This window comes from Pteropus medius, unplaced genomic scaffold, assembly GCF_902729225.1.
Source record: "Pteropus medius unplaced genomic scaffold, Ma_sr-lr_union100, whole genome shotgun sequence".
NCBI lineage: Eukaryota > Metazoa > Chordata > Mammalia > Chiroptera > Pteropodidae > Pteropus > Pteropus medius.
In genome coordinates this window covers 12,623,113-12,636,932 of record NW_024353517.1, presented here as the reverse complement: position 1 = coordinate 12,636,932, position 13,820 = coordinate 12,623,113, and the positions used below count along the sequence as shown (strand labels likewise).

General features: G+C 32.5%; 1 protein-coding gene and 1 long non-coding RNA gene across 2 annotated transcripts in view; both read right to left on the bottom strand.

The window, feature by feature from the left end:
- LMLN (leishmanolysin like peptidase) overlaps positions 1–13,820 on the bottom strand; it is a 56,212-nt gene that overhangs the window by 26,219 nt on the left and 16,173 nt on the right. Inside the window, exons 9-11 of the mRNA XM_039850852.1 lie at positions 6,003–6,120; positions 4,983–5,090; positions 2,307–2,383 (exon numbers count right to left, since the gene is read on the bottom strand). Of these exons, the coding sequence (XP_039706786.1) occupies positions 2,307–2,383; positions 4,983–5,090; positions 6,003–6,120 (303 nt within the window). The remainder of the gene's footprint in view (positions 1–2,306; positions 2,384–4,982; positions 5,091–6,002; positions 6,121–13,820) is intronic.
- Positions 8,601–13,036, bottom strand: LOC120593034 (uncharacterized). Its single transcript, XR_005650286.1, has 3 exons — positions 12,799–13,036; positions 9,946–10,040; positions 8,601–8,972 (listed from the first exon to the last, which is right to left on the bottom strand). It is a non-coding gene; the product is annotated as an uncharacterized LOC120593034 (long non-coding RNA).

Genomic DNA, 13,820 nt, shown 5'->3' with positions numbered 1-13,820 from the left:
TTTCTTTTTCTTTCTCTCTAAAAATCAATAGAATACCAAAAAAGGATTGCTTTGTAGGTAGTAAGGGTAAATAAACATTGCTACATGAAACTTTGGTTCAGTTTTATATATAATAGCTAATACTTAGTTGGCACTCACAATGTGCCAAGTAGTGTACAAAGGGCTTTATATATATTAACTCACTGAAGTGACATAAAACTCAGTGAGGTAAGTATCACTTTTATTACTATTTTATAGATCAAAGAACTGCAGCAAAGATACAGCAAGTAAGTGGCACAGCTGGAAATTTGAATCTAACGTTCTGGCTTCAATGTCTGTGTGCCTTTTTTAAAAAAATTGAGACATAATTCACATGTCATAAAATTCACTCTTACAATGTATATAACTCAATGTTTTTAGTATATTCGCAAGGGTATGCAACAATTACCACTATCTAATTTTAAAATATTTTCATCATCCCCTCAAAAAAACAATGTACCCATTAGCAGTCACTTCCCAGTCCCTGGCAACCACTAATCTTTCTGTCTCTATAGATTTGCCTATTCTGGACATTTCATAGAAATGGAATGCATTCTTTTGTATCTGGCTTTTTTCACTTAGCATATTTTTAAGATTCATACATGTTGTGGCATGTATTAGTACTTCAATTCTTTTTTGATTTTATTTTTTAGAGCAATTTTAGGTTCATACCAAAACTGAGTGGAAAGTACAGTTTTCACATATCCCTTGCCCCTTCAACATACATACTCTGCCCCTCTATCAACATACTTCAATAGAGTGTGCTACATTCGTTACAATCGATGAACCTACACTGACACATCATCATCACCCAAAGTCCATAATTTATGTTAGGGTTCACTCTTGGTGCTGTACATTCCATGGGTTTGGGCAAATGTATAATGTATAATGTATTTGTTCTTAATCATTATACATGTATGTGAGTACTTTGGTCATGATATATTACTTTCTGTGGGAGATATTATGCTTAAACGATTACAAAAAGACACTTGGATAGAATGTATGAAGACCTTTGGGCAGTAGAAAGGACCATTTAAGATGGAGGGAGACAGAATTAAAAATCTACTATAGTAATCCAGGCAAAAGATAATGGTAGCCTTGATAAAGGAGTGGTGACCAAAAAAGTAGAGATTCCAAGGATACTGAGGAACTAAAAATCAAGCAAGATTCATGACTGATTGGATGTGAGAGGTGGAGAGAAGAAGCTGTCGAGGATGATTCCCAGGTTTCTGGATGAATAAATCATAATGTATTTTACTGGGAGAAGCAACTCAGTTAAGCTAAAGTCATACAGATTTTTGAAAATTAATTTCTATGTCTATGATTATAAAATATTGCCAGAAATTTAGAAATGTATGGTCCATGTTGCTTTTGTGTTGCCTGAGAAAAAGCAAAAAAATGCTTTAAAATTCACCACTGTCATGATTTCATTAGTGACTCATATACTCCACAGTGTTTCTATATCCTACTGGTATCTTTAAAAAACTGGCATTGTTTAAAAAAGGGCTATAAATAGGTTATTAAGCAGAGCAGCAGGAACACTTCTGCTGGCAATTGCTTATTCAGGGATAAAAAGGTAAGAGTTAAAAGGTTTTTTTTCCTTTTTTCTCTTACAATTATACGAATTTTCTAACTTAGTCAACTGTAAAGTAGGACAAACAATGGCAACCTAGTAACAATGAACAAAGTGCTTAAGCTGTAGTTTCTAAAAACCATTAAAAGGAACCAGTGCTCCTTGGAAGACTGGCTGATGCCTAGATTTAAGACAGACTATGTGCTGATCATCCTGGTACACCCTGCTATATCAGAAAACAAGGAAGCTCTCAAAAACCAACCAGTCTTGTCAAAAGGACTCAGGAGTCAGCAAAGAAAAAGACTCCCATTGGAGTCATTTAAAAATAGTATTCTATTCCTTTACCAGAAAGTTCTACTGCTTTAAAAACCAGGAATCTATACATCACCGATTTCATTTATAATTTTAAAATTTGTTTAGTCTTTCCTTCATATTAGCATAGTCTCTACTTATTGGAAAATAAATCTCATAATACCAGGAATTTTGTTCTATTCATTACTATACCTCAGGGTCTCAAATATTTATTGAATGAATGTAGTTGTTACGGGTAATAAATAGCTAACTGCACAAAATTCAAAGAATGTTTTACTTCACTGTAAAATGTCTGTATTTTCTTAAGCTAATATTCATTTCATCTTAACCTTAACATTAATCTTAATATTCATTTAATTTTAATAAATAATTCATATAATAAATAATCTCATAGTTGTCTTACCCAGTGTCCTCCATTAATGCCAGAGTGATTCGAGAGAGGACTCGGTTCTGGGTGTGAGAACCAGTCATTGCTTCATTCTGAAAATCACCAACAGGTTTTAATTACAAAACTGAACACCTTGCAACTCTCAATAATTTCTGGGATTACTTTGATGTATATTTAAAATGCCTCAAGTGTGAGAAGCTGATGAAATATATTCACTTAAAATAATGAAATCCATAAGCCCTCTTTAAAAAGACAAGACTGGAGCTTAAAGTAAAATCTACTCTCTGCCTCAAATGTATATATTGTGTATAATTTTCCTTAAATGGCAGATGACCAGCATTTAGAACTGTGTGATGAAAGTGAAAATAAATATATGAAAACAGAAATACTATAAAAATATTCCACTATCTACGCAAAGTAAGGGAGTGGTTGAGAAAGATGCCCAGATAATGGAGCATAGGGAATACTTACCTGAATTACATGGAAATGCTTTCATAACCCTCAACCTTGTGATCATAGAAATACATATTAATATGCAAAACAAGTAACACAGAATCACAGGATCAAAGGATTTGCATGAGGGACCTAAAATATCATCAAGGTCTACTATCTACCCAATATTTTAATTCCTATCATAAAATTCCTACCAGTAGGTCACCTAATGGTAGGTACTTCACTGCCTCTTAAGAAAGCATATCCATCTTTGGGGAACTCTTGATTATTCTTTGAATATTTATGTTGAATATTAGATGGTCATTTTGAGTACTTTAATATCATCTTTTAAAAAAATAGTTCTACTGAAAAGTAAGTTTTCATTTCTTGCCAGTCTACAGCTTTCTAAAGGAAATCACTTGAGAAAACTGCTTAAGGAAAATATACAAACTGAAATTCCCGTGGGAGAAATAAGTGTATCTTTCATAAATTTCCATCACTGTTACTTTGTGATCACCTAGATAAGAACAGTCAGCATTAATCTCTTTTCATAATTTTGCTAACTTGGGTCATGATATATATAAGCTACAACTATCAAAGGAGCCAAATAGATCTCTAAAAATAACTCACACACACAGACACATACCGCCTTTGACCTAGAAATTCCACTTCTAGGGATTTATCTTTTCTCTTTCTATGTACAGAAATCTGACCTTGAGTTAACTTTCTAGTTCTGCTCCCCTGGAAACCTGATAAAGGTGGAATGTCAACTGTGTTACCAAGCAACACTACATAGGGAAAAAGACCTCCTGATATTTCTCTGAACTGGGGATTACTACAAGTGAACACAAATACCTGTTGATAAGCCACAGTCTGGGACTTCTCTGTATGCAGTGACTCTTATAGGTATGTCCCTTATAGGGATCTGGAAGTCAAGTCCACAGAACTATTAAAAAAGATATTGGTTCTTATTTGGGACATGATACTTCTAAGCCAGGCTGGTTCTTACACCCATTTGTAATGGTCTTGTGCTCCTATATTTAAGCTGGAGGGGGAAGGAGAGAGGCTCCTGAACTGCTGTGTGGAGCATGCTGTGCTTTTTTGTATCCTTCTAAGTGAATGTTTTTTCAGTGTGACCAGTTTAGGTCTTGTTAGTTTGATTGTTTAATTGAACCTAAGAACAACCACTAAAACAACATTTCTAGAAAGCATTGCAGATATAAATATGTTGCTCATCACAATACTCATTACAATATTTTTTAAATAAAAAATTTAACACAATTGTTCATTAACACAGGAATGTTGGTAACATTCATATAATACTGTGTAGCTGTTAAAAAATGAGTAGATCCAATATACAGTCTATTTTGCTAAAGCATGTGTTTCCATATGAATGAGGTCACGTGAGACTGGTAAATAAGGAAACAATGACAGTGTAATAAGGACTCATGATGGTTCATAGTGATTTTTCCCTGGATGTCACTGTTTTATATAATGGAGCAAGAGTGGCTAAATGCAGCACATACTAAGACAAGCACACACAGCAACAAAGAAAAGCTGTGTGCACAGTGCACTGCTCCATGTCCACTTATCCCACGCTCTTCCACTGGCTTGGTATGACCAGAGGCTCTGTCTTACAAGTGCTCGTTGCTTGGTTCTCTCTAATTTGCGTACATTTTACTCTTTTTCTCCATTACTCAGATTTATAGTCTATCCAGCTATCATTATTTTTTGTTGTTGTTGTTAAATGTAAAGAAATACTAGAGTAAACATAGTTTATTTATTAGAAGTATCATGTCTTTTTAAATCAACTTAGCACTTGGATTATGACTTGTTTTTGTTAGTGCTCTGGTATTTGTTTTTCCCACAAGCCTTGTTATTTTTAGTGTTCAATTTTGAAGAAAGAGGTTTTTTAGGAAAGCATACATTGCACTACAGCAGAAGCACTTGTACTATCTTGGAAAAATGTTTAAGATATATCATTAAGTGAAGAAAGTTGCATAAATGTACGAACCTATTCTTTTAAAAATGTGTGTTACTGTGTGTATCTCTACATATGTATATTTCTGAAAGGATATATAAAAAACTTAAATAGTGATTACATCAGGAAAGTGGATTTGAAAAGCTAAAGGGGCCAAATGACTTAAATTTTTTTTTTTACTTTGTAAGCTTTTATACTGTTTAAATCACTTTACCATGAATCAGAATTACTTTTATTAAAGAAAAAATATGTCTAGTAGAATTTTAAAATAAAATAACCTCTAATAACCGTTTTTCCCAATGGTTGAGCTCAGTGCCCATACCACCTTGATTTTCAAGTTCCATTCCTTCCAGAATTGGACAGTTAAAATGTTTTCGTGCTTCATCCTAAGAATCAGAAAAAAATATAAATCTTATAAAAGTGCAATAAAATAATGGCAAACTCTTTATTACACAAGATATAATAAAGTAGACATTAAAGAATTTCTTTGGTGAGAAGAGAGATATAGTGTTTTTAATATAATTAAAATATTTTGATACTCTCATACTCTTCTTTGCAAATAAATTACTATATCTTTTCAAATTTTTTCTATTTGAAGATTTTAACTTTAAGGCACATATTTCAAAAAAATTATAGACAAGTATGATTGCTATTTGTAACTCTTTTATCAACAATAATTTTAATGTAGGTATAAACTGCTCTTATGGATACAATGTTTGTAGGAAAAATAAGTTGTTCGTTAAAATACAATTTTGCTCATTTGGTTCTGTCTGTCCTTCAGTTAGAGATTTCTAGGTATGGGAAATATGCCAAGATCAGTACAAAATTTCAGAAGGCAGAGAGAGAGCTGTATTTAGTCAAGGAAGTAAAAAGGGAGAATAGGTTTCTGTCATTACATAAGAGTGTGAAGGAACACTGTGATGGTTCATTTTATATCATCCCTCTCCCTTTCTCAACAGATCCCGTTGGTTCTGTTTCTCTGGAGAATTCTGACTAATATAGACACTAAATGAAGTAACCAGCAGTTATGCAAATAGTACCAGTAATCCTAAGAGGTATCAAAACAGAGGAACACTGGCTTAATACAGTGGGTAGAATGGAAACCAGGAAAGTCATTGCCAAATTTCCATTTCCTCAGATTTCTCTGGCCTGTAGCTTTATTGTACTGTCTTTATATTATTTTTTCTATTATCAGCTCTAAAATTTAATAAGTTATTAAACAATGATTAGTAAAGAAAGGACCATAATGAAGGAAAAGAGCAGATGGCTCATGAGACAATAAATTCAGTAATACTTACGACAACACGAGGTGTTACTAGGAGATACACAGTGTGAGAAACTATTTTATTATCTCGAACATCCCATAATCTTTCTACTTTCCGAACTACTTTATCACTCCATTGATATAATCCAAGACTGAAATTAAAGAACACAGTCACTTTTGCAAATTCATCACACTAAATGTAAAAGTGCTTATGAATATCAATGAAGTTAAAATATTTTGAGCTTACTATGTACCTAGTCCATGCAAAGTATTGATATTTTCTAATTTAATCTTTTCAACAATCTTATAAGGTTATTATCACTATTTTGCAGATAAAGAAACAGAAGCTTAGAGAGTTGAAGTAACTTGCTCAAGTCTACATAGTTAATACTTGGCTAAGATGACAATAAATTACTTCCTTTTAACAAATTTATTGGATAAAACAAAAGCAAGTCCAAAGATGTCACTTTAGTGGGGAAGTATAATTTACTTAACTGTGCTGTGAAACAAGTTATTCATCTAGGAAGAAAAAAGTCAAATCCCTATTTCATCCCATATACAGAAATAAATTCCAGACAGAAGTCAGCAAAAATGGCAGAGTAAGGACCTCTGAAAATTCTCTGCTTCATGAAAGCAATGAAAAAAAGTACCAAAATTGGCCAAATCAACTTTTTTTGGAACTCTGGAAATTAACCAAAGATTTGCAGCAATCCCGGAAGCATTTAATAAAAATGGATAAATCTCAGTAAGAACACTAAGCTTTGTGGTGTTTCCCCATGCCTTCTCTTCAGCCTTGTGGCAGCCTTGAAAACACAAAGCCCACAGTCAAGGTGAGAACCAACAATCTGGCAGCCACCAGAGGGGCCAGTATGGAATTGAGTGGAAGAGATATTAAAAAAAAACAAAGTATGATCAAATTGAATGTCTACAAGAGACACAGCTTAGACTTAAAGCACATACAAGTTGAACATAAAAAGGATTAAAAAGATATACCATTTAAACAATACTCAAAAGAATGCTGTAACGGCTACATTATTATCAGACAAAATAGACTTTAGGAGAAAAATTGCAACTACAGACAAATTGCTACTACAGGGAAATTTTATAACAAAAGGGTCAATCCACCAAGAAGCTATAACAATTATAAAAATTTATGTACCTTATAAAAAAGCAAAAATAAATGAATCAAAAATAAATTTCAAATGGAGTAAAGCTATGATTGTAAAAACTTCAAATAATAATGGACTATAGAAAATTTAGAATAATATTTGTATAATCTTTGGAGGACAGAAACTTTTTTAAGCAATAAAGAAAAATAGATTAATAATATAAAATTTAAAAACTGTATGGCAAAAATATGATGATAAAGAGATAGTTAAATGGGAAAAAGTAGTTACAACAAACATCAAGAAGGATTAATATCCCTAATTTATAAAAAAACAAAAAAACAAAAAAACCTCTTAAAAAGTGATTAAAAAAGAAAAAGCAACCAAGACTGGTCTTAGAAAATAGGCAGTGTATAAAGAGAAAATGCAAACAGCTAAAACCTTACTAATAGTCCTAGAAATACAAGAAGACACCAACTTTTACCAATCAGATTGGCTTAAGAAAAGATCTAATATGGTACAATATCCAGTACTGGTAAGGTGATAACAAAAGCACTCATATATTCCTGATGGGACTGTGGCCTGCCACAACTTAAAAAAAAAAAAAAAAAAAAAAGGCAGTTTTTATTAAAATTCATAGTGAACATAGATTTTAAAATAGAATGCCACTTTAAGGAATCTATCTTGCCCAAATACAAGCACTACTACAAACGCAATTTATTTATTACAGAAAATTATGATGAACATCCATTTTGATTTTTACCTATAACTTAAATAATTTTTTCTGGCTTTTTCCTACCTTCTACCATTGACCTTACGAATGTGTCATTCTCACCAATAAAATAGAATATAAAAAGGTTATTTTTCCTCACCATTATTTTATGAAAAATTTATGAAACACACAAAATGCTAAAAGAATCGTATTGTGAACACCTGTATACCCAATATCTACTATCTTAAATCTACAATTAACATTTTGTTCTATTTGTTGAATCACTTATCTGTTAATCTACCCATGACAAAGAGAATTTATTCTTAGTTCCTTTTATCCTTTTCCATGGCATGGCAATGTTTAAACATAAATAGTAAACAAAGCTAGCAAGAAAATAAATAGCTTGTACCTTACTAAAAACGCCAATATCCTCTTCACCACCCATACTTCAAGATTAACAGTTATTCCAAATAGAATAGGGACAAATCCAACTCTTTATATGTCATTCCAAATAGAATAGGGACAAATCCAACTCTTTATATGTCTAACGACTGAATTCTCATTACTTTATTACCTCCGTTTATACTGTAAAATTCCTGCTTTTGAGGAATAGCCTCGATGCAAAAAGCACTACAAATAATCAGTTTAACAACAGTTCTTGGGTGTGGGTATCTCTCTCCTCCTTACCTACATCACTATGTAGTTGATGCCTCTCTCAATATTTATGTTCCCCTAAGACCACAATTCTCAGAAAAGACCAGACTTCTCCCACACCACCAAAAAAACAAACATACTCCATGAAGGAAAACATCTATTTCTACATTAGAAATTCATTTCACATGTACTCTAAAAGATATTATGCCAAATAAAGTATTATCTGCTTTAATATTTATTTAATTCTAGCCATTTTAATAGAGATATCTGTAACTGAAGTAAAATATACATAAAGTAAACAAATTTTAAGTATAAAGATTAATTAGCTTTTTATTCTATACCCATATACCACTACTCTAATAAAATATGGGACAGTTAGGAAACATTAGCCCCTGATTTGGGCGAGAAGACCTCACAGTGTGACGATCAGACGTGTTGTGGTTTCAATGACCCGTTTGAGGGGTTTTGGTTCAGGAGTCTCTTCTATGTCTTTTTCTTCTGTGTATTCTTTATGGCGTAGGTCTGAGCAAAACTGGCATGAAATGACTGCTGTTTAGAATAACAGTTACAGAATGGACATCCTGGGCCAGAGTGGTGGTGGGAGGGTGGGGGCAGGGTAAGGACAGTTAGGAAAGGTTTCCTTGCACCTCTCCCTAATCTATACTAAAGCATTTAACAGCAGCCCCTCAAAAAAACCACTAAGCTGTCTTTTATTGTTGCCTGTTTTTAAATTCCATACAAAATGGACTATTTGACTTCTTTTGCTCAACATTATATCTGTGATATTCATACATGTTATTGTATGCAGCAACAGTGTACTTTTAGTGCTTTGGAGTTTTCAATTATAGGAATATATCACAATTTATTTATCCATTCTACTATTAATGGACCTTTGGGTAGTTTCCATTTTGGGGGTATTAATAACAAAACTGCCATGAACATTCTTACATGTCTTTTTGTGAGCATGTGCTCTTAGTTTAAAGATGTACTTTTATATGAATGCATGCAAATGGTTACAGTTCTATGGCTGATATTCCATATAAAATTCTTGATAATTTTTTAGTGTTTCTTGATATTACTTCAGGCTCTGAATCCCTAGATCACAGCTAATATTCAGTGTTAAATACCCCCTTTACATGTAAATATTTCCATGTACAGAGGCAATAATTATTAATAAACCAAAATATAACCAACCCTCATTTTCCCATGGCCTGACTAGTCTGTAAAGTGATACAAGCTACAATATAGCAGAAAAGAGCCCTGCTCAGCAAGGAGAGTTCCGGCTCTTTGGACTGCCACTTAAGCTTTTTGCAACTCAATTGCTTCACCTGTAAAATGAAAAGTGAAACTAAATGACCTCTTATACCCTATCTTGTTTTAATAGCTACAATTTTCTTAGGCTAGCCATAAAGCCACTGTTATTTATAGCACCTAACATGCAATGATTCCCAGATTCTAGTATTAGCACCTTCCTAAAAGAGAACAAAAACAAAAATAACAAATACCTATAATTAAAAGGCGGGAGACCATCTGCAAACCTTGAAGTTAGAGGATTTCCATCTTTATCATGGTAGAATGCAAACAGCCCAGCAGAAAAACCCTACAAGAAAAAGTTCAAAATGTTAAAGTGAAAAATATCAATTCTGATTATAGACATAACATGCTGCTATCAAAAGAGAACACTGATATAACCACATAGAAGCACTACATCAGTACTTCCATAGAAACTTCTCATATTAGAATTGGACAATAAAGTGTTCCATATTTATGAATTTTAAATTCCAATTACTTGAGGTTATTTTAAATGAGGAAACCAAAAGTAATGATGAAGATACTCTTTAGTAGTAGTATGGACAATGCATTTATTTGTTTAAGAATGTGTTTATCACAGTTGATCTTCACATAAACTTTCTAAACTCTATAACTGTATCCAGGGAATGCTACTCTTGAGAACAATTAACAATACAGTTTAGAGTAAGGGAGCTGAGTGATCAAGTGTGAGCCTAAGAGCACTCATAAAAATTCAGTCTTTGATCCCAAAGTCCACATTTAATATATGTCTACATTTAAAAAAAAGGAGTGTAAATGTGTGCATGTGTGCATGTGTGTGTGTACATATAAGAAAAAGGAACTGAAAACATATATATCAAAACATTAGATATGGTTCTTTTGCTAGTAAGGTAATGTATAAAATCATCCATATTCCTAAAATAATTTTACAATGCAAATTTGTATGTTTATAATTACATTTTAAGAAGTCTTCAATTTTAATGAGATAATGTATACCTCACATAAAGGTATTCAAGTTTTCATTCTCTATCCCTCCCCTCCAAAGAAAGAAGAGAAAATGGACAAAAAAAGGTGACATTTGGTATATCCTATTTCATTACTAAGATTTCTTTCCTTGCTTTCTTTCCTAATCTAATAACTAAAACGAAGCACTTTTATAACTACTTTTTAATGTATGTTTTATACATTGAGACTGTTATAGCTTATATTCAAATAACTAACAATCATAACTGACCACTTAATCAATTTCATTGGCAAATTTCTTTGCTTACATAACTGGTCTCTGTGTCATTCAAGGCTTGCCAAAATGATTAATGGAATTCCGATTAGTCTTTTATTCCTATATTTCTTCTTCTTTTTTTAATCTCTGAAGATACAAAAGACACTTAGTGAACTCAGCTAAGAAAATCTCAATAGTTTTTAATATACAAATTGCTGAAACTATATAAAGTTTAAAATAGTATGATTTGCCTCATCCTTTATAATATTCTAAATGCATATTTTTTCAACCTGAATAACTAGAAAATTTCTAAGAAGAATTATCTCAGGATTATCTAGTATTCAAAGTACCATGGATGACTGTAGTTAATAGCTATATTTAACTTCCATTTTTAAAAGAACTCAAATTTACAAAAAAGTACTAAAATTCTAATAGAAACTTATGTATCTTCAAGAGGACTTAAGATGTTAGTTTTGCCATATTTCCTACAGATTTTTTTAAAAGAAATAAAACACTACAGAATAAATCCTGCTGACACTTCATTACCTAACCCTTTCTCCTTCCTCTGTTCCCAGAGGTAACCACTACCTCGAAGTCGATGTACATAACTCTCACACATGCTGTTACGTTCAGTGGTGTCCTGCTTTGAGATTTGATTGCTAAAGTGTGAATACCTTCTCATACATTTCTTGGTCAACTGGATTCTTTTATTATATGAACTGTCTATTCATAATTTATCTCATGTTTGAGACCTCTGCATTCATGTTCACTATGAAGCAGACTTAAAACCTGTCGTTCTTCTCTGGTTCTCATCAAGTATCCACAGATTTTAGAGTTTAAAGCTTAAAATGTTAATTAGAGTGATGACTATCTTTCACCAAATTTAGCAGGTTCAGCTTACTTTAATAAAAGGAAAATAGATGATTCATTTAAGAATCTCTTTACTTGAAAGATATACGTGCTATCCGATTATCCTACAGTTTCACCGAATTATTCAATGTATTTGCTGATTTAAAGACCAAGCCTTGCATTTCAAGCTCATACATTAAGGCTCACTACAAAAAACTAATAAATAATACCCACTAATTTTATTATACCTTACTATGTATGGCACAGTGCTAAGCTTTTTGTATATTGTCTTATTTAATCTTCAAGAAAAAAAATCCATTGTAGTATGTACTATCTTCATTTTACAGATGAAACTGAGGCTTACAAAGGCTAAGTAATTTGCACAAGATCCCAAAGACTATTAGTGGTAGAGTTAAGAAGAATCACTCCTAGATCTGTGTGATCTAGTACCTCTTAATTTTACTGCCATCTACTTTCTAAATATACGAATAGCAACAACAGAACATTTCCTAGGCTCTTAGGCAACTTTAATTCCCTAGACATACAGTAAAAGTTCGCTATTTTGGATGAATTAGGGAAATGGAAAAAGTTGTGAATCAGTTAGTATATATAAACTTAGAAAGCCTAAATACACCAAGAAGATTTTTAGAAATGAGATCGCTGAAGGTGATAAGATCTATAATTAGTATATCGGTTGTCATTTTAGAGAAAAGTAAATTTTTCTAAATTACTAAGTCTTTTTCTGAAGAAACGTAATTATTTTCTCAAAAATCTTATTTGCCTAATGGATTTACTTTTTTAATTATTCTTAGTAGAATAACTCAACCTAGCCACTATGCTAATCATTATAAATTTTCTATTGGCAGAGGCCTAACCAACTAGGTTTTATAGAACATGAATCTAATAATCTATGTAATCTTAAAATTTAATATATACATCAAAATGAGAATACAATAAACAGAAAATCGAGGCATGAAGAACAGTTAACAGTAAAATTTACCAGGGCATGAATAATCTCATGTTTCACTGTGGACAGCATCCCAATAAACTCCTGAGGCTGGGTAGAGATCATATTTGGACACAGGTTAGCATATCCTGCTACTGGCCTGTTAAAATAGACATTGAATTTTTTATTATATTCCAGAACAATATGTATTATGGTATTTACTAACCTATACCTTTCTATTAAAAACTACCCAAGGTCAGAAAAATCTTTGCTAAGTATTAAATGTCATTTAATTATACTTTAGCATGAATTTTTAAAATGTCAATATATATCAAAAAAAGGAATGAACTGAAAAGTTCAAATTCTAATGCTATTTTACCTTCAAAATCCACATCTGACTTCAGCATTTTACTATATTTACAAGCACAGGGACAGACAAGTAGTAAGGGAATCCAGATATATGACAGGACAATAAGCAAGTCATTCAGGTTGCTGAAAATTGTTGAACCTTCTTATCTCCATCTTGCTGTTCCCCTTCTCCCGCCTCAACACTGCCCTTATTCACATAAAGATCTTTATCATCCCACTACCTTCTTTTATATTATATACTTTCTAGAATCTACAGAATTTTCCATCTCCTTCTGCACCCAGAATCTGAGCTGACTCTAATAAAATATGGAACAATGTCAGCACTGCTGGAAAGGTTTCCTTGCGACTCTTCCCAATTTATACTCGACTTTATGGCATTTAACAGCGGCCCCTCAAAAAAACCACTAAGCTGTCTTTTATTGTTGCCTGTTTTTAAATTCCATACGAAATGGACTCTTTGACTTCTTTCGTTCAACATTCTATCTGTGATATTCATACATGTTATTGCATGCAGCAATAATGTACTCTGCAACCCAGAGAAATTCAGTCAGTTCTACCATGCACCTATTTGTCTTTCAAAAGCTATGGCAAACTGACAATGGTAAGGAACCCCAAGGTCCTTTCTCCCACCACTACCTTAATGTTTTACCACAGCAACATCAGAGACTAAATTGTGATTGCCTATTTACAATTAACATTTGCCTTAT